We start from the raw sequence: 26,223 nt of genomic DNA on the forward strand, positions 1-26,223 counted from the left end.
TAACTAGAATAGACATTCTGAACACTAGGGGCCCCGAGTGGCCGAGTGGTCTAAAGCGCTCTTCGTTACGGATCACTGCCATCTCACCTCTGTCTGCGGCGGTTCGAGTCTAAGATTCAGCCAATGTGGGCATGTGAGAAAGCTTGCCAGTAGCTTCTCGTGGGTCGGTGGTTCTTTCCGGGGTTTTCCGGGTTCTTCCTCCACCATTAATACTGGCCGCCATGTATAGCCTATCGTGCTGAAAAATGGCGTTAAACCCCACAACAACAACAACAACAACATTCTGAACACTAAGACAAAAATCTGTCTTTCATTTTGGTTGCTGTGGAAGCCAAACCATTGTTGGGACAGCCTCCAACCCTCTATAACATAATTTTGGTCAAGCCTGTCCTGAGGAAGATTCCTAGCAAGTCTGAAATTGGCCCAAGAGGTTTGTTTCTGCAGAAAAAGCTGAAAAATAGCAATGTGCATGGATCAAACTTTACAGAAGATGGATGATGTACCCTTGACACAAGGTTGTACCATAAACTCACAAGGCTGTACCATAAACTCACAAGGCAAGTTAAAGACAAACAATAATTAAAAGTATATGTATTCAAAATTGAGTGAATCAGTCTTTAAATGAAATCAACATCTGCAAAAAATGGTAGAGTTCTACAGTCTTTACCCCATGGTTTTGGAAACTTAAAATAGTTGTATTCAATTTTTTTTTAAATGTACCCTTAAACAGTCATGCAAACTTTTGAAACCCTAAATTTTGGATACACTAAGAAAATGAGAGTTTTCATTTAGAAACAGAATATTAATTTAACTTCATAGAATGCTTGGTATTTGAAAAAAGATCATAATGACATGCTTCCATTAAACATTGGCAACAGCTGAAAGTTTTAGGTATCAATAATAATTAAAAAAAAAACAATTGGTGGAAATGTTTTGCAAATAAAGATCCCTTTTAATCTGTCATTATATTGCTATCAATTGTACACTGACATTCATCAACTGGCATGATAAAATAGTGGTTTGTATTGGATATATTAAGAAGTTTCCCCTAAGAAAAAGCAGAACATGTTTAAAAGAACAGACAAATTGATAAAATGGATGCATGAACTTTAATCGGAATGCTATTTAATTAAATGTTGAAAATCATGTCAATCCATCCTGTACAGGTAATGATGTGACTCATGAAGATGGTCAGTCTATTGCTAAGTTGCAATTTTGATGCCCCTTCTTAATTGTAAAAATGTCTAACAAAAAGAATCAATTCAATTTAACAGCTTTTTTACCCAATATATACGAATCAAAATAAATTATCCTGGGTTAGTACATTACAAAGTTTCTGTAACATATACCATCGAGAAGTTTTAAACATCATTCTAATCAGTCAAATTAGAATATTTTCTATTTAGGTAAATGACACAATTCATATATATATATATATATTTATATATATGTGTGTGTGTGTGTGTGTGTGTGTATGTGTGTGTGTGACTGGAAGATGTTTCTTCTTTTGTGTTCAAAGAAAACAAAGAGCTTTTGACTACAATGCTCATATATGATTAATGTTTACCCAAGTGAACAAAAACCAACTCTTTCACATGTCAGCATGAGTTATAAAGTAACACATGGCTACTGATTTAATCTTTATGAAATTGGTGGTGCACATCATGGTGAACTGAACAAAGGACAAAAATGAAAATGTAAATAAAAGAAACAATATTACTCTTATTTATTTTGTAGGAAAGCTTTAAATTTAACTGACAAAGACATACTACTGTTTTGATGTGGGTATTATCTGGCTTGGAAACAACAGCATTTGCATAAAAGATGTCAAAAGCAAATGGTACATACACTACAAAGATTCTGATATCATATCTACATTCTAACAAAAATGTTAATCTGCCAACTTCAACAATAAAAACATAAATAGTAAAGCTTATTCCACATGCCAAACAATATCTTATTTAGAATAATCCTCTCTGTCCTTAGCTTTTGGTACTCCAAAATAAAGAATCAGCTTTCTGCATCTGAAACCTTTAGGGTAAAGATGGTACTCTCTATACATCAGTGCTATTTACAAAATATACATTGTATTCAACCTGTTAACAATTCAAAATTCATACATGTTCTTATATCCTTTAAATGGACATCAAACATTGAGGAAATGTCACAAAATAGAATTCTTGTCAATTTTGCCACAAATTTCCTCATCCATTGAAATGTTAACTTTCCACACAAAAATGTCAACCAGACTGAAACACCATGTCCTGTGAAAAACAATGGACCTTGATTCCTTATTAAAAAAAACCATGACTTTATTCAATGCATTAAATTAGCCATGTCTAAGTCACTGATAAAATATAATATTCCCCAATAGAAAGATATGAATGGTTTGTTTATGAATATAAATTTCCTCTGGAACAAAATTCTTTATGTTTTAAAAATAAAAATTAATTTTAATTATAACCATAAAGATGATTAAATCAATTACAATCAAGCAATGGAAAATAATGTATATTAAAGAAAAAGAAGAAAAAAATCCCATTTCGTTTGGTCAGCTCTAACTAGTTGTTAGAATGGCCAGGGCTAGCTGAAAGTTTTTCAACAATAAAGCAGCATATGCACTCCTAAATGGCATAAAATATTTACAATTTGCTCTGCAAAGTGAAATTTCAGTTTCTTAGACAACACAGATATACTATGGCTACAGAAGGAATATAAAAGATGGACATGAAGGTCACAGCTACCTTCATTGTCTGAAGCAGTACAAATTCATCTTGATCTTCATAATTTCTGAAAATATTTTGAGGAATGCATGCTGTATACTTTATGATGTACTTTGAGCGTGTATGTCATTCCATAACAAATTAGAAATATGACAATTATAGTAAGTTTCAAATTATAAGAAACTTCTGATGACGACTAATTTAAATTGTAATCAGTAGTTCAAAATATGGTTTTCCCAATCTTTCTCTATGCCATCATTAACTAACTTCTCAAGGCAACTGTTCTATTTAATTTGTATTTTACTCATTAGATGGGAGCAAGTTTAATTACTCTTTGATGTTTGTAGATATCTGAATGCATTTGCATACCATTTTATGTCCTATTAAACTATGCTAATATGCATATTAACATGTGCATTGGATACATGTTTACAATGATGTTTGTGTAACTGTTCAGGTGTATACACATATGTTTGTGCATGTTTATGGTTAATGAAATGTTGAGTTGATATCTTTCTCTTCTTTTTAGTTCTTCATCAAGTATAATGTCTTACATGTATCCATAACACTTTTTGAACCTTCTAGATGAAACCTGCATTCAATTAAATGATACTTGTGATGTGACTGTTCTTCTGTTTGTTACAAAGGATGCAAATGAAAAGTTATAAAAGTAAATCAAAATCAGTCGATTTTGAGGCAAATAATGTAAACACATTCTGCATTTCCAGAACACAAATACTGACTGAATTTGCAAAAAAAAAAATAAAACTTATAATGTTTGCAGACAACAAAAACATTCTGCATTTGCATAACAAAGAAAATTTATCAAGTATAGTTCTGTCTGCTACATATGATTCCAATTCTACCATGCATTTCTTTGCCAAGAAACTCTTATAAAATTCATAGTCAATTTTCAAGCAAATATGGAAAACTCAGACATGCTGCATTTCCTCATCTATGATACATTTCTTGTCATTATCAAAATTACTGAATTTCATACTTTGAAAGGTTTATCACCTTAAAAGCCACACCAGTCGACACAAGTAATTTTATCATGCCCAAGTTAAGTTTTTCACATAAACATTGTCCAACAACAGATATGAAGATCACAGAAGTATAATCAAGCATATATGTATATACATACATATACATATATAAATATATATATTTATAAACACACAGGAGTATAGAAAGATCGTGTAATTAATGTTACTAAATGTTATTGATTCCTTCTAGTGAAAAGGTTGATATGACTACACACAAGATTTATAATAAAGAAAGAAAAAAGAAAAGAAAATCTCTTAAATTCCAAACTAAAGGGACTGTTGATCTTTCAATTCAAATTACACCTGGAACATTCTTTCTGCAAGATTGTCAGGCCCTGCAAATAAAGAATATATAATATAAGATTACCTCCCTTTTTCTGTTAAATACAAGAAACTGCAGGTTATGTATGACAAGTACAGGGAAACTGCAGGTTATGTATGATTCTGTGCATTACATATGCATGTTCTCAGCACCATGGTTTCCTCAAATGCTGGAGAAACTGGTCCATATTATGCAATTTTCCTGACTCAGGTTTGATATTTCCTTAAAGATGGCACCATATCTGATATATAATTGGCACTTTTGGTAATTTTGATATTAGCTGTATTGAACTCAGTCCATTCATCATGTGTATGCATGAAAGGGTGCATGAGCCTTTTGGTAAGGTGAGTGCAAGTTAATGAACTCTTGCATTTTCAGTCTAAAATTATAGGATACACAGTGAAGTTGTTGTTCAAGAAAATGCAGCTTTTATTTGAAACTTAAATAATAATATCAATGATCATTAAAATATTAAAAACATCATAGCACCTGCAATGAGAGGCTTGTATTGAGACAAATTAACCATACCAAAATGACACATTCTCTCCCTGATCAATCTGTTCACCAGTTGCAAAATTCACTATCATAAATTGGAGGCTTAGTCATAATAATAAAACAAAGTTAAACATGAAGGAACATAACCCATATCAATACAATTATGTAGAGAAAACTTGAAACTCATACCATGGATACAAATCAGATACTATTCTAAATATACCAACATTGTAAATTTAGTTGCATCCTTAATTAATCATTTTTTTCTTCGTGAAAATAATAAATCCAAGCTATTGAACTGACATCATTCAAGGTGTAATGAGTTTCATAAAAGTCCATTATTATATTTGTTTACATTATCATGAACAAAAAGCTTGGAAGATATTAGCTTAACAACCTGATGCAAGAGCTATTGGTCAAGAAATCTGTGTGAACAGGATGCTTTCTGTATAAACATCCAATTGTACTGATTGAAATATTAAAACAAGTGCCTCAGGCTTGTTTTCATATCTTTATATTTAACATCATGTTTAGCATTCTTTGTCCAATAAAAAGGCCTCAATCAAAGGATGCTTTCTTAGAGAGTTTGTAAAATTCTGTTATGCAGTTTTTGAAACAATGATGCTTAAAGCATTTATATAATTTATAGTAATGATAGCCATATTTCATGGTGGAGTGGCATCTTTTACATAAATCTAAAAGCCCCTCATGCCGGTATACTATATGTCACAATTAGGTAAAATTGACCAGTGATTTCAGAATTAGTTTTAAAAATACCATTTGTCAACAGACACACAGGCCCACACTATGCCTTATGACAATGTGAGTGGAAAGAAACTTATTCTGTCAACAGAGTAAAAATACTCATAATTTTATCTTCTGACTCCTTATATTTCAGAACCCTTGCCTGTATGTGCCTGCTATTGTTGAAACAGCCTTTGGAAGGTATAAATAGGCAATTATTGATTTTGTTAGTTTTCATTTTATTCAAGTCTTCAAAAATAAATTTGTCAGAAAAAATTTAAGTCTGGTCTATATTTTCTGAGTATGTATTTTGTTTGCATCATAAAGAACTTTTCTGTCAATTACCAAACAAAAATATACCCCAGTTGGTGACACAGAATGGTGAGATTGAGTATAATATTTAGTTACTCAGTCTGTTAACAGTCGACATACTCAACATCAGACCAATCCTTTTCGAAATTCTAAATAATAATAATAATAATAATAATAAAGACTATTTTCAGAGGGTGACTCAAATGAGAAACTAATCTACCTGGAGGCCCTCGATTATGTACATATAAGATACAAGCTAATAATAATATGTTCTCACACACACACCTGTATACACAAATACTCAGTATATAAACAACTATTCATACAAATGCTACATTGCTTCAGAAAGGGAAATGAAGTACAGGAGGTGGGTGGTGTAACATGTACTTTAATAAATACAGCATTTTTGTATGATTTCATCCATCTAATACACCTATTTTGGAAAGAAGAATGCTTGGAGCTGATTTAATATTATGTGGAATGTTTAACTGTGGAATGTTAATTCAAACAAGTGCACCTCCTGAAGAGTGAAAACTATTTTTGAATAGCTCCTTTTCTGGCTTGGGTACTAAGACATTTTGCTCTCTTAATGATCTTATATTTAAGGTCCTGGAAAATGGTGTTTAGGTAAGTAGGTGCAGATTTTGTAAAAACCTTGTTCATTATTTTAGCGTTTTTCATATTCTTTCATGTATTGGTAATACTCTGAAAGTGCGCATTGCAGTTTGAACATTTTCTGTTTGCTAATCAAGAATTATTTTACATACCCTTTCCTGGAGTCTGGAAATTGTTCACATATTTGTAGATGTTGTGTTCCCCCAAATTATAATACAGTAGTCAATATGCATTTGAATGTATCTTTCGCATAAAGTAACTCTGTAATGTAATGGAATGGCTTTGCTATTCTTTAGTAGCCAAAAGTAAGAGTTTATTTTCTTTGAAATATAATTTCTGGCTGATTACTTGTTGGTAATTCTCCAATCCATGTAATCTGAATACATACAAGTAGATTCATCAACATTGATATGCGTTTAAAATATTTAAAAAAATCTTTGCAAAAGCATCCAATGGTACAAAAGATAATAGATCCCCCCAGAAATGTTCACAAACAGCAATGATGATTAGCAAACAAAAATGAATAGGATGATCTCCAAGATATATAAGTGCTCTATATGTATAGTTTTGGACCAAATATACTATAAATACAATTAGCAATTACAAAAGAATATTATCTGGAGCTCTGTAACAAAATGTAAAAATGTATACAAGTCCGGAAAAATATACTGCAGAGGTGGATAGTGGTGGTGGTGATAATCACCTATATGTTTTTGTCCTGAAAATTATTTTTCCTAGTCTGTGGTGAAACTTTCAGATTCAGTGACTTGATTTCTTTCTCTGTATAAATAATGCTCAAAAGTACTAATGTTTTCCCCCTTAAACTTAATACTAGTATGTCAAAGTCCTATAAGAAACTATTTGTTATACAAGCTTTTACTATATTCACAGGCCCACCTGAAAACAGATAAATGATTCTGAATATTAACACACTCTTTAGTCATGTAAATAATGAATGTCTCAAACTTGCAGTCTGATTATTGTCTATGACAGTTTTTACATTAAATGATTGTAAACCCTATCCTGCCTTTGTTACTGATTTTACACCCTAGTTATATACATATTTCCCAAATAGAGCTGTCTCCACTGTATTACATGATGTACATGTTGTGGTGTTAGAGCTACAATGGATACAGTGGCATACTAAGGGTAAATGGTGCCAGGGGCATAATTAGTGCTGTGTCCCACCAGGCCACTGTGGTGGCTATATAGGAAAGTCAGATCAGCATCATTTTCAGTTTAAATTAACTAGATGTCATGACAAGTCATTAAGTGGAAACCCCATGCTGATATGACTATTCATTCAGCAGTGATAACAAGATTTTTGAGAAGTCATCTGTGGTGACCATATTGGATATTTGATCACCATTTTGATTTAGAACAAACCAGGCATCATAAAATGTATTAAGGAGAGGCTCCACATTAATAAAATCATCGCTTCTTAACACATTACCCCTGGAGGTTTTTGTGGTCTTCGCCTGAAATTGGAGTAGGAAACACATTTTGAAAGCTATTTCTGAATACATCCTAATACATCAACTTCCAGGTGATTTTCCAATAGCCAAATGCCTAGTTGTGTTAGAAACATCGTTTTTCGTTGGTAAAAGTTGGAGTTCTTTTTTTTTTTTTGCTTAACGGACCCATTATTTTCGTATCGAGACCATTCTTTAGTCCAAATGCCCGTCTTATCCTACTTTTTGCAATGGTTCATTTGTCTGTTTGCAGTTCATACCAGTCTGCCTTAGACCTGAGACCAAAAAGTCTAAATCCAGACAAAAAATCAGATTCCGACCATGGGTGAATATTGGGTGGAAGAAATTGGGTCCAAAAAATGAGGTTTTTCCCTCTGTATTTTGTAGTGCAACTAGAACTTCCAGATTATTTGGTATCATTGTAGAGCTACGTCTGTCTACCTTTATATAATACCACCCACTTTAGTGTATCATACATGACCTTGATGCTACAGAGCTCGGCAGTAGGCTACTACCTCCTGCCACATAAACTCATCACCAGGGGTTAATCAGTTAAGGAGTAGTGACAAGATCTTCAAGATGACCACTGTGGTAGTCATACTGGATGTGCAAGTGACACCCTTTTCATTTAATACCAGCTAGACAGTGCAAGAAGTCTTCTGATAAAAATCTCATTACTCAAGTGGAGTAAGAACAATAAAAAAAATCAACATGGCTGCTGTGGTGGCCATAATGGATGTCAGATTGGCACTTTTAATTTAGGATGTCATACTGGATGTCAGACCAACACTATTTTTATTCAGTTACAACTAATCATCATAAACTCTATGTGGATATAACCATCCATTAAGGAATATGAGTGATAACAAGATGGTAACTTGGACAGTTATATTGGATGTGTGAGCAACATCATTTTCATTTAGGAATAACTAGACAATGGGATGAACATGTGTAAAGTTTCATGGTAATACTTAAAATAGTTTCAGAGAAGTAGTGATAACAAGCTTGTGTTAATGGTCAGACAAAAGACAATCCCATTAGCCCTTCTGCTCTATCAACTGTAGAGATAAATTTAGTTAACCCAAAGATGGCTGTTAGAATGGACTGTAATTACTTTATCAGGTAATGAGTATCAAACACCTGAGGACTAATCAAACCTCTTGCCAACAGCAATCACCCCACACTCAACTATGGGATTATATGTAGATCATTTGGTACCCTGCTGTAGGACAATATATGTCACTGGAAAATAATATAAAATTCCAACAATAATTTGTAACATTATCATTTTTTAATAATATTTGTGGGTTGCCTAACCACTCTTTCAGATTGGCAAAGATGGTTCCTGGCTTTCCTTTTTAGTTATTCCAGACTCCCTGGAATGGTTTTTCTATTCCTGATCCCAATAAAATGAAATACTGTCAAGTAGACATAAATCATGAAAATATAGGTGGTTATAAGAATGCAGATCGAAGACACAAAATGAAATTTTGCAACTCTAGCTTGCAGAAAAGCGATGACAGATAACAAATTCCTCTAATAATTTATATTTTTCACAAATCATTTCTTCTAGACACACTAAAATAAGAGATTTAAGGTTTATTTAAGTGTACATAAAATAACTGAGATCATACTATTTAAGCTATTTACTTGAAAACTGAGTTTTAAAAAAAAGGTAAATTCCACAGGGACTCCTTTTCCTCAAGCTTACTCCTAAAATAATTCCCTTAAACATGTGTGGCAATTACCTTAAGCAAATGGCTGCTTCAGTTTCTGAGATGGCTCTCCAACTTTAAAGCTAAGCATAAGTCCCAAGGATCCACTGAATGCCTCATTGAATTGAAGATCCAGATGTTGGATGGCCTTGTTCCTCAACTTCTGCCTTGTTGTGGCATTCCTCAGACCACTGGCGATCTTTTCTATTGCATCCGAAGCACTTATTTTCTGATTATGGTCGACCTTCATATGCTTTTTTGCAGGTGGACTTTCATCATCTAAAATTTGGTATAATGCGCAATCAATTAATTATGGATTTCATCTCTGTTCTTCTCCTTTATGGTGTCTATCAATACAACTCTCTATCACTTTTACACAGGTTTTCAAATAAATAAATTGAATCATACCCATCAGGTGTCAACTGTTGCAAAGAAACACGAGTTTTGTGATATCAAAATGTTTTATGGGTTGCAGGTGTCAATTGTCACAGATATGAACTGGTTTTCCACAAACAAGAGGTTACTGAGCATTAGGGGCTCAATAACCTATTGATCTAAAAAAAAGTTGGTGTTTACCTGCAACTGATCCCTTATGAGTATGATTTCTTTTCTAACATATTACATTCGATTTTATGACATTCTGTAGAACAAAATAAAATATGTGATTTTTCCATTTTATAATCCCTTATGACAGCACATTAGTTCTCAACAGAAAACACCTACACCTAAAATAGTCATTTAGAACTGTTTAGGTAAGAAAGTACTGTCAAACTTGGAAATTCAAAGTTATGAATGAACGTGGTCTATCTAACCTAACATCAGTCTTTGTATGTAGTTTAATTTCACTGTGATCTGACTGTTGAATTACAGAAGAGGAAAAATTGTCAAGAAGGAATCTAACAGAAAATGTGGCAGATAATTTTAGACTGTGAGGAAAATGGCTTTGTTGAGGATCAGCTCTAAAACTCAAACAATGGAGATATATCAATTTCCTGTGCCTAAAAAGGTCATTGCTTATCGGATTAAATAAGTATTTATTATGTTCATTACCTGGATAATAACCTTTGTCCCCAGAGATGTGCAGAAATGATCCAACTAATAACTGGTGGAATTCCATGGATTCTCACTCATGACTGACCACATTATGACTTGACATTATGAATTTTTTGACATATATACAGATTCCCCATCATACTTATGGATATGCAGATGGATAATGCAGAAGTGCAGATTTTTCATGAACAAAATTTGTACAGTGACAATTTCTCAGCAATTATCTTGTGATGGTCTTAAATTGATACAATTCTAGCCTCAGGGCCTTACTGAAGCCATAATGAAGTGCAAGGTTGATTAGGCAGATCCTTCTGCTAAATGATAAAAGGGAAGGTTCAAGTGGGCCTGAAATGATCCACCTGACTGAAATCCATTTAATACAATAGGCAAATGCAGAAGAGATGTTAAAAATATCTCAGTCATCATATGCTTTCTGTTGAAATTTATTCCAATGCTACTGATCGTAAATGTTATGAAAATAATTGTTTCAACGTTTCTCTACCTTTTGTATTTTCATCCATGTCTAAGAATCACGAAAATCTTCTGCGGAGATGCTTTGTGTTATATGATGTATACTGTACATATGAGATAGTTGACATATATTTCTGACATCAGTTTTTTTTTCATGTGTCCATTGCCATGATTACTGAGTGTTGAAATACTATAAAAAAAGACTTGAAAAGTAGTCATCTTTTCCATTTACTTCTCATAGATACTGCTTTACCATGAGTTATTCACTCGGTTTCAAATTTGCAATATGTATTTTTATTATTTTAGGGGTTATAAAGCTCTATAAATAAAGTTCAGTTTCTAAAACTATTCAGAAATGGTCCACCACAGACAAAAACAGAATACTGAACTTTCATGTCAACTGAAAACTGTCTAAAATACACTGACAAAAAAGGTACTTAATCATATGATTGTAAACGAGGCGTTAACAAGGGCCTGAAAGTTTTTTACTTCATAGAATATATGGGTTTCTTAGACCACTCCGATGGCCTAGTGGTTAGAGCATCCGCCTCAGAAGCAGGAGGTCATGGGTTCGAACCCCGGACAAGTCATACCAAATACTTACAAAAATGGTAATAACAGCTGCCTCGCTAGGCACTCAGCATTAAGAGTAAGAGTTTAGTGTTAGGATTGGTCGGCCTGGTGTCAGGATAATGACTGGGTGGGACATCATGGTACATGTCTGCGGCATGATGCCCCAGTACTAGACATCACTACAAACTGCCACTGCAGACACTGTAGCAATATGACTGAAAAACTGTTAAAGCTTTGTTAAAAATCCTAATCACACACACACACATGGGTTTCTTACATTCACTGGAAATGACAAGTGTTCTTTATGTATTTATGTACTTTTATCCTTACATTTTCATGGCTATATAACAATAAATGGTCTTCCACAGCCCTTCAGGTAGCCTATAAGCAAACTGTAATCTATTTATAAACTATATATTCATCTGTAAAGATAAAATATGGACATTAATAAGAAAGAAAACACTTTTGGTTCAGCTCTTTTAATGAACTTCTGAAAAATGTGAAATATGTTTTAGAAGTAATGGCATTGGAGAATACAGGAAAGAAACAGAATATAGGTATTGTACTCTCTAGACCATTTGTGTCTATTTTTAAACCAGTGTGAGAACACTGACTGCATACAGCTGTCGGTGAAATGAGAGGATGTACATGTTTATAAAGAACACACACACACACACACACACACACACACACACATATATATATATATATAATGAGCAAATGGCAACACAATCATTTTATTTTTTGTTTGCAAATGCCATTTACCAGCACTTATGGTCTGCAAAGACGGTGAATTGCATCGTACAAGATTTGGGGATTTATAGAGTAAATGCAACTTCCAAGGAATTTTCAGGAACAAGTTTGCAAATAAACTTGGACAAAAAATGAGTCGATGCAAGTATTTTTGTACCTTTTCAATGTTTAAAGTAAGTACATATATATATATGACTATACTCTCTCTCTCTTGTCCTATGCACGTGTCTATTCAGTTCTTCATAGCGACTGAAAACCGGGGCCATCAATGGAGGCAATGAAGAAATTCAAAAACGTATTGAAAAATTTTAACGAATAAAATAACGTTATACGAGTACATGTGTCATGTATACCATTAAAGTAAAGTTTGTCACATTATTACATTGACTATTATAATTTGACAGATGCTTTGAAGGCAAATCTTGTGCATAAATATTTTAAGTACTGTACACTGTACATGTTCACTATTGCAAGCAGACATGTTTGTCCATATTCCTATGCAAAAATCATAAGAATATCTCACTGTAAGGCTTTCTAAATAACTGGAGGTTCAGAGAGAAGTTAAAATGAAAATCTATGCAAGCAAGAGATGACAAAGCATCTGATAACTTTAAAAGAAATGCACTCAATAAACATATATTACCTAATGGTAGCAGCTAATCAAAACTAATAGCAAATCCTGATGATTGTAATGACCCCACTCATCCACCAACAATATGACCCAGGGGTGATAAACTCCTGCCATATGTACAGTTGAGATGAGCAACTGTTACTGTAATTACCAATTTTTTGTGTATTTAACCTTGACCCCTCTTAGAGATACTGGGAGGTGACTAGACAGAACTTGCAATGACTGCACAGTCATCAAAGAGAGAACAAAAAGCATTAAAAATAAACTATTTAGGCCAACATGGACATAAAAGTCAAATTATTAATCAGTATGTCCTAAAAATATACCTTTTTGTATTCATTTGAATGTGGTACATACATCGCCAGACTACCCATTAAGCATACTAAGCACATGCTTAGGGCACCAGCCCAACAGGGGCAACAACAACAAAAAAATTCAAATTATTTGCTATGATAAAACTGAATGAAGTATATATGACCATTTCAATCTGCATGTATGAGTGTTTTGATTTTTTGGTATTTGTCTTTTTATTTACTTCACATTTTGTAGTGGGGGTGGGGTACTATAATATTTTAAGTGATGAGGGCCCTGGAAGGCCTTAATCTGGCAGTTATTATGTATTATTATTCTTTCCTCATCAGTATCACACAAATAAGATGCCATAATCATGGAAACATCATGATATGGATGACAATTCAAATTGTACAAAATTATCCTTTGTCATATAAACATAAAAGGAGCCAGATGACTACTGATGAAAGTTGTGGTCACAGTGTAGAAAAACAACAACCCATTTGATTCCCCATTGTCATAATCACGTTTTGGAATGGATGATGCATCCTTAAGATGACTAATTAGTGATGCTTTCTTTGTCAACTCATCATTTACCCATATTTTGCAGACAAGAAACCATAGGAAACTAGATACATGGGCACAACACCAAACAACCTGAACACCAACCTTGCAGGTACAATATCATCCTTTGATGGAGTCCATGGAATATTTTGGCTTGTACTGGATCCATAGTGAATGGATTTTATTCTGGAGTGGCAAGACTGGAATTTTACATGTAACAGACCTGGAAAATTCGTGCATGCCATAACCTCATAGTGCCCCTCCTCTGTGGGTTGCTCATTTGTATAGTTTTCAGCCTGTTTGACATGATAAATGCCCATAGAGATGTTATGCAGGTAATCAACTGATATCCTGAAGTACAATTTGTACTTATTCATCAAATTGTTCTCTTGAACCAGGATTTGAACCTTATTTGGTTAGAGGAGTTATCCATTTTCAAGCCAGAAAAGTTGGAAATAGTCATCATCAGAATAGGAAGAAGGATGTTAAGATATGACTGTGTTTTACTTAGCTCACGCACATTTTGTAAAAGTAATTCAGTATCTGTTCTCGAAAAGTTTTCAAACCCTTTTGTTGCAGTGATAGATTGCAGGGATTCATTAGTGAAGTAGGAGATTTCCAAATGTACTTTGCAACATCTACTGTTTGACTTTATAAAAATACTACACTCTGCAAAAGACTTTGTTACGGCACAGATTGGGACATTAACAAGATGGTTTTGATGCCGTTGTGGTCTTTTACATACAACACAATGTCTGTGAGTCTTGATTTTGATGGAATTTGAAGTTGAATTGATTGTGGGCCTTTACTGGCAACATTTTAAGTATTTTAGATCATTCACCAAATTGTCATAGATGACATGAAGTTCTCATTTGTTGGGTGCTTTTCATACGTTTGCAAATATTAACTTTGGCAGTCATATTTATTCTGTAATGATACACAGAGCCTGCAACTTCCATCTAATCAGTTCTTATAAGGATGGAGCCAGGAACAGATTTTTTTTATTTCAGAATTGTTTTGGTCTGAATATATTGTATGCTTCATATGTTTTATGGTTAATGAGATCCCCTCCCCCATGTTTCTTTCCCCTAAAAAAAATAGGTCGGTGGACATTCTTTTAGTATTATTATTATTAATGTTGTTGTTATTATTATTATTATTAGTAGTAGTAGTAGTCATAGTAGTGGTACTAATGTTCAATCAGGATGTCCTATGAATAAAAGATTGTCATCTGTAAATGTATTATAATTATGATTTTCTTTTTTATAATTAGCAAGCGAACAAAGTTATGAGGTTAACATTAAATGAAAAAAAACAAATAATATGCCATTCCAATAAATATGCAGTATTTAGATAAATAGACTGAATAAACTTGTTTTTTATATATATATATTTACTGGCTGGGGGCGGGTAGGATAATATCATTATCCATTTTAATTAACAAAACATAAATCAATTCAGTTACTTTATCTTCCATCCTGTGTAATTTCTAATTTCAGTAATTGCTAGAAAAATCACTGATTTAGTAGGCAAGTTAAAATTTATGTCAGTCCAAAACCAGTTTTTCTTGATGTGGAGGAGAGATTAGGAAAATGTGATAACATATAAGGTCTTAAATTTTTTTAGCATAAACAATTATAAAAAATTATACTATACAACTATGGAACAATAATAGCTTCATAACACTAGTTCCATTACAATCATTTTCTGATGCAAAGATATTTGGCCACTCTCCTCTCATTTCTGTTTAGATGAATACCATACCCATAACAATATTACACTTTCGGACATAAAAATAAAATGATCTGCAAATGATTGATATAATGGAATTCATACTGTTTCGTTTGAAACAGTGTGAATTATTTTCTTTGGGTTGTAAAAACTGAACAGTTAATAAAACTTGGTTTCAAATCTGTAAATGGACAGTTCTTGATGTCATGTATATTTAATTCAAATAGAAAGAAGAAAAATAAATTATTAAAAATAAATTTAGTGGAGGAAGTGGGATTCAATTCAGGTATGTCTGTGTGATATGTCATTGCTTTACCAATCGAGCCATGGAAGCCATTATTAACTATTGTATATATAATGCTGATAACTTATTTTTACAACTGCAGATGGTTTTTTTCTTTTTTGCTAAGTTTACGCTCCAATTTCCAAGAATTAATATTGTTACAATATGTAGAAAGATAGAGTTAATAAAATTTAATGAAACATATGCTGGTTATAATTGTTCTCTCCATCTGAAAACTGACACATTTGTATATAGATCTCATGTTCGGCAATGCACTACAATATTGAGGACAATGTGTATGGCAATTAAATGGTTAAGTATTGTGATGGAAATGAACAAAAAAAACCATGATCTCTTTATCAAATAAATTATATATATATATATATATATATATATATATATATATACCCCCCATTTTGTACAGCATGCTTTTGCAATATATAGGCAACATGAAAATAAAACTCCAGGTAATATTTACTTCACTGAGTCTTTGTTTACTTTCGGTTCAAAATGCCCCTTTAGTGCCTCTTCAAAAAATCTTGTGCCCAAGGAAATTTATAAATAATAAATAAAAAAAAGAATAGAATGAATAATATTGTTTTTAAAAGATCTAAATATGATTTTTTTTTCCTGGCTTTTTTTAGTAGAAATAGTAAAGTGCAATATAGAAAATGCGGTTCTAATTGTTAATGTGTAGCGATATGTAGGCAGGTACTGTGTAACAGGGGAAAAAATGACAACATTACCCAGACAGTAAAATGCAAGAATTGTTTAGTATTTAGAGATTAGCACAACTGTGCTCCCATAAGTTAATATGAGAAAAAAAAATGACACAAGAAATACTCAATCAGTAGAAATTCCTTCCTGGAGCAAGCCTGTGCTCAGATCTTATTTCTAGTTTCAAGTTGCTCAAATGGAGCATTTTGTCCTCAATTTTCCAAACCTGCCCATATTCAATGGTATGAAAAATAAATTTGTAAGCATATTTTATGCAGAAGAGTGTGATTTATATATTGAATATTATGATGTGACATAATTTGAGATCACACATGCCCTTGAGCCTGGTCTAGTTGAGACATGTGCTTTTGAACGACGGAATAATGATCATTATGCATCATATATTGGAGTCATTTCTGCAAAATCTTTGACCAATTCCAAAGCCAACATGCATTCAAAATGGGTAAATACAAATATTTTGACAAATATAAAAAAAAGAACTTTCAATATTGTGAAGTGATATTTTCAGGGGAGGATGGGGGAGTGGAGCATTGGTTGAATTTATTTGAAGCAGATCTTCCAGCTTCATAAATTAAGGATGTCTATAATAAGTTTTGACTTTCAAGTTTGCAAAAATAAAACAGCACATACCACAGGATGAATATTTCCTCTTGATGTTCACTATCTGGTTCCTTTCCAAACTGTCTAAGACATGCTGCAAGTTGTTTTCAGTAAGAACTTCTATAAATATATCATGTGCGTTATCTGGGCAATTTTTCATCAGGTCAAGGAGTCTAAGAATCTTATCATCCACATACGCACAGTCAGATAATTTGGAATGATCATGGATACTTATATAAAAATCTGAAAGCAATAAATCACTGATTTGGTCAATGACGACTTCTTCTTCAAATAAAGTGTGTATTAGAATATCAACATCAGAGTCACTAAAGTGAAACTTCTGGCTTGGCTCTAGATAGATTCTTTCCCGGTGCAGAGGCCCCTCTTGAAAGTGAAATCCTGGAAGAAATTTAATACAATATACTGGGTAGTATAAATCTGCTTAGAAAGTTAATAATAAAATATACCACATGTACTTTCTACTTGACCATTAGCAAATCAGTGACTAATGTTGATCATGTAAATTTTAATGGTAACATGATCGAAAGAGACTGGTGTAAATGGGTGGTGATCACATCAGCAGACAATGTATGGAAAAGGAAGGTGAAGGAGGTGATCAAAATATGATAGTGCAGGCCAACACTATAAACAGGGACAAAGAGCTTGATTTAATGACACCAATCTACACCTATACTTCTTTGGATCATGTAACCATTATAAATCAAGTGATCAACATTAGTTACTGAAGAAGGCAGTGTGATATTGCCGAAAGTTTGAATTCTTAAGACATTTATGCTCAAAGTATGGGAAATTGCTAATGATCATGAATTATCCAGAGCAAGGAAGCAACCTTTCATTTATAAGAGCTACTTGGTTGAATGGTTTGCTTACTTGAGGAGTTCTGCATGAAATTGTATGTACAGTGGTAGTCATGTAACAGCAGTGAATAATATACAATAAGATGGAATGGGAGTCACATGTCTGAGCACATACACTGATATACTATTTATACAAACTTGTTTGCTTTAACAATATTTATCAGCATCATCATAGAATACATCAGAGTTCATTATGGCATGGCAGATGTGCTACCCTTCAGACTGTTGCTGTGCAGAAATTACTGAGCTAAAGTGCCTTTATCTGAGCAAACTGATTATTTAATTAAATAATCTCAGGCCAAGTAATTATTTAATCTCAATTTCGGTGATTATCTAAACAATTTAAATTAAGATGCTTATCATCATCATCATCAAAGATGATTTGCTTGTCAAATGCCCTATAGTAAACTACACGTCAATATGTCACAAAATGACTTTAAATATTCACTTATTTATTTATGCATTAAAAAAGATTAGATTATGAATAAAATAAAGATAAGAAAAATGTATTATCTGAAGTCTACTGTGGTCAAAACATGTTATTTCAAGTTGACTAAATACAAACTCATGAAAGCAATATGACCATGATAGTGGCATAACAGTTTCGCACCAGGCAAGAAGCTCATACTTCATGATACCTGACAAAAGGTCTGTATAAAGCAACCATATTCAAGGTAAAACTTTGTCAGTCACATGTACAATTGTGATTGACAGGAGCTAAAACCTGAAATTTAGCATAGTCGGATTAAAGTATGAAAATTTATTTCTTTTAGCAATTTGAATAATATTGGGAAAAGTGTTGTAACTGCATACAATTTGGAATTATACATTTGGGAAGAAAAGTTTTTCTTTTTCTCTTTTTTCTTTTTTTGCTTATATGGAATAGGATTCTGTTTTATTCATTAGAACTCATTCTAGTAGATTGATTTTCATGAGATATTTATTTATTAAACATTAGTCATTATGTATACTTTACAGATTATTATATTATTATGTTTATCAAATATACTGACTATAATTTATGTTCAAGTATGCTCATCAAAGTCAAGTATCCAGATTGGAAAAGCAATGTCATCATCTCTGAGTTCTATAAATAGCACACAGGAATGAGGCATACACAGTTGAACAACTGAGGCTATTACATAACAGCTGATGATTCCATGTAAACATCAGAATAATGAAGATCTCTATCACATAAGAAATGTGTTTTGTGGAAAAACCATCAGATGGTATTAGTATCATCATGGAGATGAAAAAAGAAACAGCAGAAAGTACAACAGATACAATGGAGCTACATGCTTTAAACCTATGTAAAATGGCTTGAAGTAAGATGATACAAGACAAAGCGGGTGTCAAGACAGTCAACTACAAATGACACAATGATAGTTTAACATAAATTAGTGATGGAAGAATGGATATGCATTCAATGTCCTAGATAAAGCTATCATTACTGGAACTTAACAATGAAAGTGAAAGTGTACTCATTCTTGTGACCGTTAATTGTGTGCATAACTGCAGTGCATAATATTTACATAACCTAAAACTGTTTCTAATGCCATTATATTGTTTAATTCAGAAAACTCTTAATGTCAATTCAGATGTTTACCCAACATTTTTTCAGTGTAGGCACTGATGCATTGAGCTAGGCATCATACTTCATGAAGGTTCTGATTTATATTCCTTATTCATTTTGTTTTGGTATCACATCATATGAAAGACTTTAAATCAACTCTGTAAAAGAACTAATCAAGTGAACACAGCTGACACTGACTCTTGTATATTACAATCGACAATCCTATTGTCTGTTTAGACTCTGTGTGAACTTAATTTACATTGAGAAGTTTGAATGTTATGGTGAATAATTCTATTGTATATATTTTTACCTTGATCAGATCTATACTTTACCTACAGATCATCTCAATGAGTGGGTTGAGTTTCTGTTTACAAAATAACTAAAATAACTAAATAGCTAATGTTTCAAGACTCATTAGAAAAGCTTATAAAAAAAACCAGCTGATAGTCATGGTTTAGGACACAGTATAAAAGAAAATTTCACACAATGATAGTGAAAATATTAATTCAGACATTCTATATCATTTATCTCGAGACCAGCAAAATTTAGAATTGTCTCAAAATCAGTGGCTCAGGCAAAAGGTCTCAAATTTTGCCATTTGAACATCTATCATCATTTTCCAAAAATAAATCAAATCAAATTACTTCATGAAATTCAGTAATTGATATTTTTGCATTTAGTGAAATCTTCTTACATGATGTACTTAAAATTGCTAACAACAGTTTTCAAAGAAAACACAGACTTTTCCAAAAGGGTGGTTGACTTCTTGTTTACGTTAAGGCTGGAATTCCTTTCAAATGATATAATCTTGAGGAAATTGTAATGGAAATAATTTGGCTAAAATTGAGACCGTGTCCAAAAATCACTTGTATTAGGCTGTGTATATAGACCACCAAACACTGACAATGCTTGGTGTACTATATTTCAAAATAAACTTGAACTTTGTATATAGATAACAAAAAAGTCTGTTTAGCAGGTGATTTCAAATTCAATTTGCTTCATGACACCAATCAAATCTGGATAAAATCATTCCCTGAATTATCAACAACTAGTTCATTTACTAACTCAAGAAAAAGAGGTATCCGAAACACTAAATGATCACATCTATGCTAACAATGCTGACAAATTATAAAAGTTGCAGTTCTCCAATGTTCTATAAGTAATAATTTTCCTATATTCTGTACATGAAAATAGTCAAAAAAGTAAACCATATCATCACACATATATCAAGTATCAAATAATAAAAAGATTTAATTTACAAATATTGTCTAAAGAACTGAAAGATAGCCCTTTGGACAACCTATCAGATGCTCTTGACATTGGAGAGATATGTTTACTGACACCATAAACAATCATGCTCCTTTTAATTTCAAGCAAGTCAAGCAACAAAATCAACCTAACTGGATTATGATATACTGAATGATATTAAGGGATGGATTTCATAAATTAAAATATACCAACAATTACAGATTATGGAGATACAGAGCCAACTCAATGATTCAAAAGACAAGGAAAACTTGCTATTTTACTGAAATATCAGACAGTGTTACAAAAAGAACCCCAAACTCTGAAAAACTTTCAATGAATTGAAGGGAAAATCTGTCAGTAACCTTCCATTTGCATGTAGGCTTAACTTGGTTTCAAATCTATCTTGAAGGCAGACAACAAGTTTCTATTTTAAATCAACTTTCAGATAAGTCTGGTGTTCCACAAGGATCAGTTTTACTGCTGTACATCAGTGATTTACCATTTCACACACTGAGCTATCCACTACCAACATCTTCGCTGATGACATGACAATATATAATACTGGATCAACATGCCATGAGATTAGCACTAAATTAAGATTTTGTAAAAATAAATAACTGGTGTGAGCACAATGGTATGAAGATAAATGCAATCAAATCAAAAGCCATGATCATAGGTTGTCGAACAAAAGCAAAAGCTGAAAAAGTTGACTTCAAAGTAACAATAACAGGAGTGGATATAAACCAGTCTGAAAATAAAACACTACTTAGCATCATGACAATATCTTTTGCTGGAAAATTCAAGTCCATAAAGTAATTAAGAAAGTTAACTCACTGCTATTTCTCCTGAAGAGAACAAAATCTTATCTTCCTCAAGAGCTGAGAAAGATATTCTGCAATGCATATGTCATGCCACACAGAGAATATAGTTGTTCTGTCTGGGGTAATTGTCATACAGAAACTCAAGAAAGATTAATGAACTTTCACAACAAAGAGCAGCTTGAGTTATTCTTGACACTGATGTAGATACAACATCAACACATCTTCTTAAAATGCTAATGTGGCATTCATTTCAGAAAAGAATGCAGATTCAAATGAGTTTACAAGTCTATAAATCCTTATATGGATTGGCTCCTGAATATATTATATATAGCTTTAAATTTGTTGAAAATGAACATGTGTGTGAACTAAGATCAATCTCAAATAACAATTTATATTTATCTAAACTAAATTCTGGAGCCAAACTATGGAATTCCATAACACCCTGTAAAATGTCAGCTGACTCATGCCAAGCTTTTAAAAAAGCTTCTTAGTCAACATCTAAAACAACAATCATTTGTATGATTTTGTGTAATTCAGTACTACTACTCTTTAAAACATTGTTATATCATGTACTCACCTATAATTATTTGCATGTTCACTATGGTACTTTGTATGAAACCTTTATGTACTCATCATTAAAGCCTTGTGCATATTTTAATGTAGCAGTAAATCAATTTATCTAGTTGTTAATAGCACGTCATCAAAAGACACTTCATCTTGCAAAAAATTTGCATTATATATGTGTAGAAATGTAACTGTACAAGACCTCATGGAAGATTGGTCAGTTTCGTCTTTCAAAAGTTATTATTTTTATTATTATTATTATGTCACTGCCAGCCAGGATATATTAATAAGCTAATACAGGAGTGGGCAACCTACGGCACATCCTGGCTGTAGAATGTCCATCATATTCCATGAAAAACGATGGAAAACACTGGAAAATTCTAGCATGGAAAACGCTGGAGTATTTGGACTAATATTCCAGCCTCTGTCCAGGGTAGGCTGGAAAACCCTGAACAATTCTTGCATGGAAAACGCTGGACAATTCTAGCATGGAAAACGCTGGAGTATTTGGACTAATATTCCAGCCTATGTCCAGGGTAGGCTGGAAAACCCTGGACAATTCTAGCATGGAAAACGCTGGAAAATTCTAGCATGGAAAACGCTGGAGTATTTGGACTAATATTCCAGCCTATGTCCAGGGTAGGCTGGAAAACCCTGGACAATTCTAGCATGGAAAACGCTGGAAAATTCTAGCATGGAAAACGCTGGAGTATTTGGACTAATATTCCAGCCTCTGTCCAGGGTAGGCTGGAAAACCCTGGACAATTCTAGCATGGAAAACGCTGGAAAATTCTAGCATGGAAAACGCTGGAGTATTTGGACTAATATTCCAGCCTATGTCCAGGGTAGGCTGGAAAACCCTGGACAATTCTAGCATGGAAAACGATGGAAAACCCTGGACAATTCTAGCATGGAAAATGATGGAGCATTTGGACTAATATTCCAGTCTTTATCCAGGGTAGGCTGGAAAACCCTGGACAACACTAAAATTTAGCTGAAAATTGTTGAAATATTTTATGAAAACGAGATTTTTAACAGTGATGCAACTTTTATTTGATGATAATTTCAAAAAGAACATGATCCAAATTACCCCAACCAACTCCTTGTATTGACTGTGATGTTTAGTAACTTTTAAACAAGGAAACAAAAATTAAAAACTATACTTGTCACTGGTAGCTTAATAGGGTGTGCACTAGTATTCAGAAGACAACATGGCTTAAGTTGTCATAAATGTCGCTACACTTCTATTGGTGTGTCATAAAATCCAGATTACTGGCTCCTTAACATCATCCGAGTTTCTAAAAATATGTTCTCTTACTCTAGTTATAGTTTGAATTTATTCTAAAGCAATCTTAACAACAAAATAACAGAAATTCACGTTAATTTCTATCTCAATTTTAATTAAAAAAAATTTAAAATATTTTTTTTTACACGTGTTGTTTCATAGTTCATTCACCACATTTCTTATTTTTCTGTTGTCACCACTGGAGTCTGTGGAAGTGATGGTACTCTTGATGGTTTAACCAAATCGCAAAGCTTCTGCCTCGCCATCACCTCCCCAATGTTATACTTCTCCTTGATGATTTCTGAAATACAAATCATTGTATATTAAAGAACAGAATCAAGCAAGATTTCAAATTTATTTCAATCCCATATATATATATATATATATATATATATATATATATATATATATATATATATATATATATATATATATATATAGATAGATAGATAGAGAGAGAGAGAGAGAGAATTAGAGTTATGCCCGAAACATATCATGCAATTACAGTACTTTTACAATCCCTGAGGTTGGTAATTGTAATGAGGCACTTGGCTTGATGACTAACTTAATAGGCTTAAAAACCTGTGGTTTCCATCACAAATTAAACTGGCTACCTAACTGCTCCTGTGGCCTAAGCCTAAGTAGTTAGAGCACCTACTACGGGTGTGAGAGGTCACAGTTTTAAACCCTTAACCGAGTCATACCAAAGACTTATTAACAAAATGGTACTATTCGCTGCCTCGCCTGGTGCTCAGCATTAACCCTTTACCTCATGCAAGCGTCTTTTGACGCCTCTACTCCATTCACATGGAAGCGCCTTTTGACGCCTGCTATAAACATCAGCCATTTTAAGCTGGTTTTCATAGCGCCACCTTCGGGGAAAACCCCCATTTAGATACTACATTCAATTCTGTGAATGACAATTACATCAGATCACGTGGTCACTGTTTATGCCCTGGTCGATATCTGCTATTTAAAGTAACTGGGTCATAATCTCCACTCTCCAAAATGGAGGTCACGGATTTCATTCAGTACTTACGAAGTTTTCACGTTTAGAATCACAACTAAGAAAGATTCAATAACTTAGGTAAAGGCTCTGATATTGATGCAGGCAGCAATTAGTTTTCATAAATTATCAAACTCAGATGACTTAGTGATGTAGATGAAGACGACAAATTGTAAATTTCAAGTATGAGAAATGGCAGCTACGACTGGTCATGCGGCCTCACTGACATGACAGTGAATGAGTCCTCTCAAGGTTTTAAAACACGTAAAAAATTCTTCAGTGAAAAATAATTACGCAGCTATAACAATCAGACTTTTAATCTTAAATTTTTCCACACATAATAGATGTGTACCAAAAATGTAAAATGGTTACAATTGCTGTTTAACGTAAAATACACTACATTGCTTAACAGTTAACAGGCAGGCCTATGCGTATGGAGTCGAATAGGTAACAGGTGCTCTACTTAAAGCATGCTGCACTTTGTAATTATGCTCTATAAGGTAAACGGTTAAGAGGTTAGTGTTAGTACTGGTCAACCTGGTGTCAAGATAATGTGAATGGGTGGGAGACATTATGCTACATGTCTGTGGCATGATATCCCAGTGCTAGACATCACTATAAATTGCCACACTGCAGACATCGTAGTGATGTGACTAAATATTTGTTAAAGCTACGTTACTAAACATCTGAATCATGCACACACAAACTGGCTACCATATACATGCAGTTGTGATTATACCATTTAAACTGAAAGTAGATTTATATTGTCCATTTGAATATTGCCTGTCTACACTATAATGTTTCAAGTAGTAGTTGTGTATATGTTTAAATTTCATAATAATGTTCCAGCCTTAGTTCATAAAAAAATTTTGTTACAATTTGGCATATATTTTGTCATAGGTTAACAAAGTTTAAAAAGCATGGTTAATAATTTAAAATATACCATAAATTATTTGAATTCTGGACTGGTCTTGGAGAGGTGGCCTTGTGTGTACTTATTATTGGCTCTTGCCCCAGTTAGCGTCTTGCCAATATATTCACCAGAGCTGTACAGCATTCTGAATATTTATTTAGCAGCTTTGTTAAAATCCAAAATTTCACATATTTCTGCCTCATGCTGGGTGTGAAAAAAAATTTAATCCAAATTTTCACCATGATGATTCATATGCACTAAGTTTCTGATATATTTACTTATCTACATACACAACTCCAGGTTACAGCTAATGTTCTAGACATTTGAATTTGAAACAAATGTGGTATTACCTCTTGCTTGCTTAATTCAAATTAAAAGATCGAAGAATTTCAATGAAGCTGTCGCCATCAAGTTGTTTACATAACTGTGCCTTGCAACTTTTTCTCTGAAATTAAAGGACACAAACTAAACAAGTATTTTTGGTGAGGAAAATTGATAATCATTTCCAACAGTTTACAACTGTACATTCTCATTAATTACACAATAAGTTACTATTAAATATTACTGAAATGGCTGAATATAAATTGGATAGACACAAGCCATAATCTGAATTGAAAATTAATTGGAAAAGGGATCTACCGGTATATTTCCTAGTCAGTCTAAAATTAATTAAAACAAATATAATTTATTGCTACAAATAGCACATTGTCTGGAAAATAATAACGAAAATGTAAAAAATACAAATACCAGTCAGATCATTAATAATATCAAGGGTGAATAAAATTTAAAATGAAATTTACAAT

General features: G+C 33.0%; 1 protein-coding gene across 1 annotated transcript in view; it reads right to left on the minus strand.

Annotated features, from left to right (window-relative positions):
• Positions 1-284: 284 nt before the first annotated feature.
• The window catches only part of LOC149798262 (uncharacterized), a 48,314-nt gene continuing 22,375 nt past the window's right edge, over positions 285-26,223 (minus strand). The window contains exons 2-4 of the mRNA XM_089963398.1: positions 17,163-17,531; positions 9,478-9,723; positions 285-4,104 (exon numbers count right to left, since the gene is read on the minus strand). Of these exons, the coding sequence (XP_089819524.1) occupies positions 9,479-9,723; positions 17,163-17,531 (614 nt within the window). The 3' untranslated portion in view covers positions 285-4,104; position 9,478. The remainder of the gene's footprint in view (positions 4,105-9,477; positions 9,724-17,162; positions 17,532-26,223) is intronic.

The sequence above is a fragment of the Sinohyriopsis cumingii genome, chromosome 6, assembly GCF_028554795.1.
Source record: "Sinohyriopsis cumingii isolate HCF-2022 chromosome 6, ASM2855479v2, whole genome shotgun sequence".
Taxonomy (NCBI): domain Eukaryota; kingdom Metazoa; phylum Mollusca; class Bivalvia; order Unionida; family Unionidae; genus Sinohyriopsis; species Sinohyriopsis cumingii.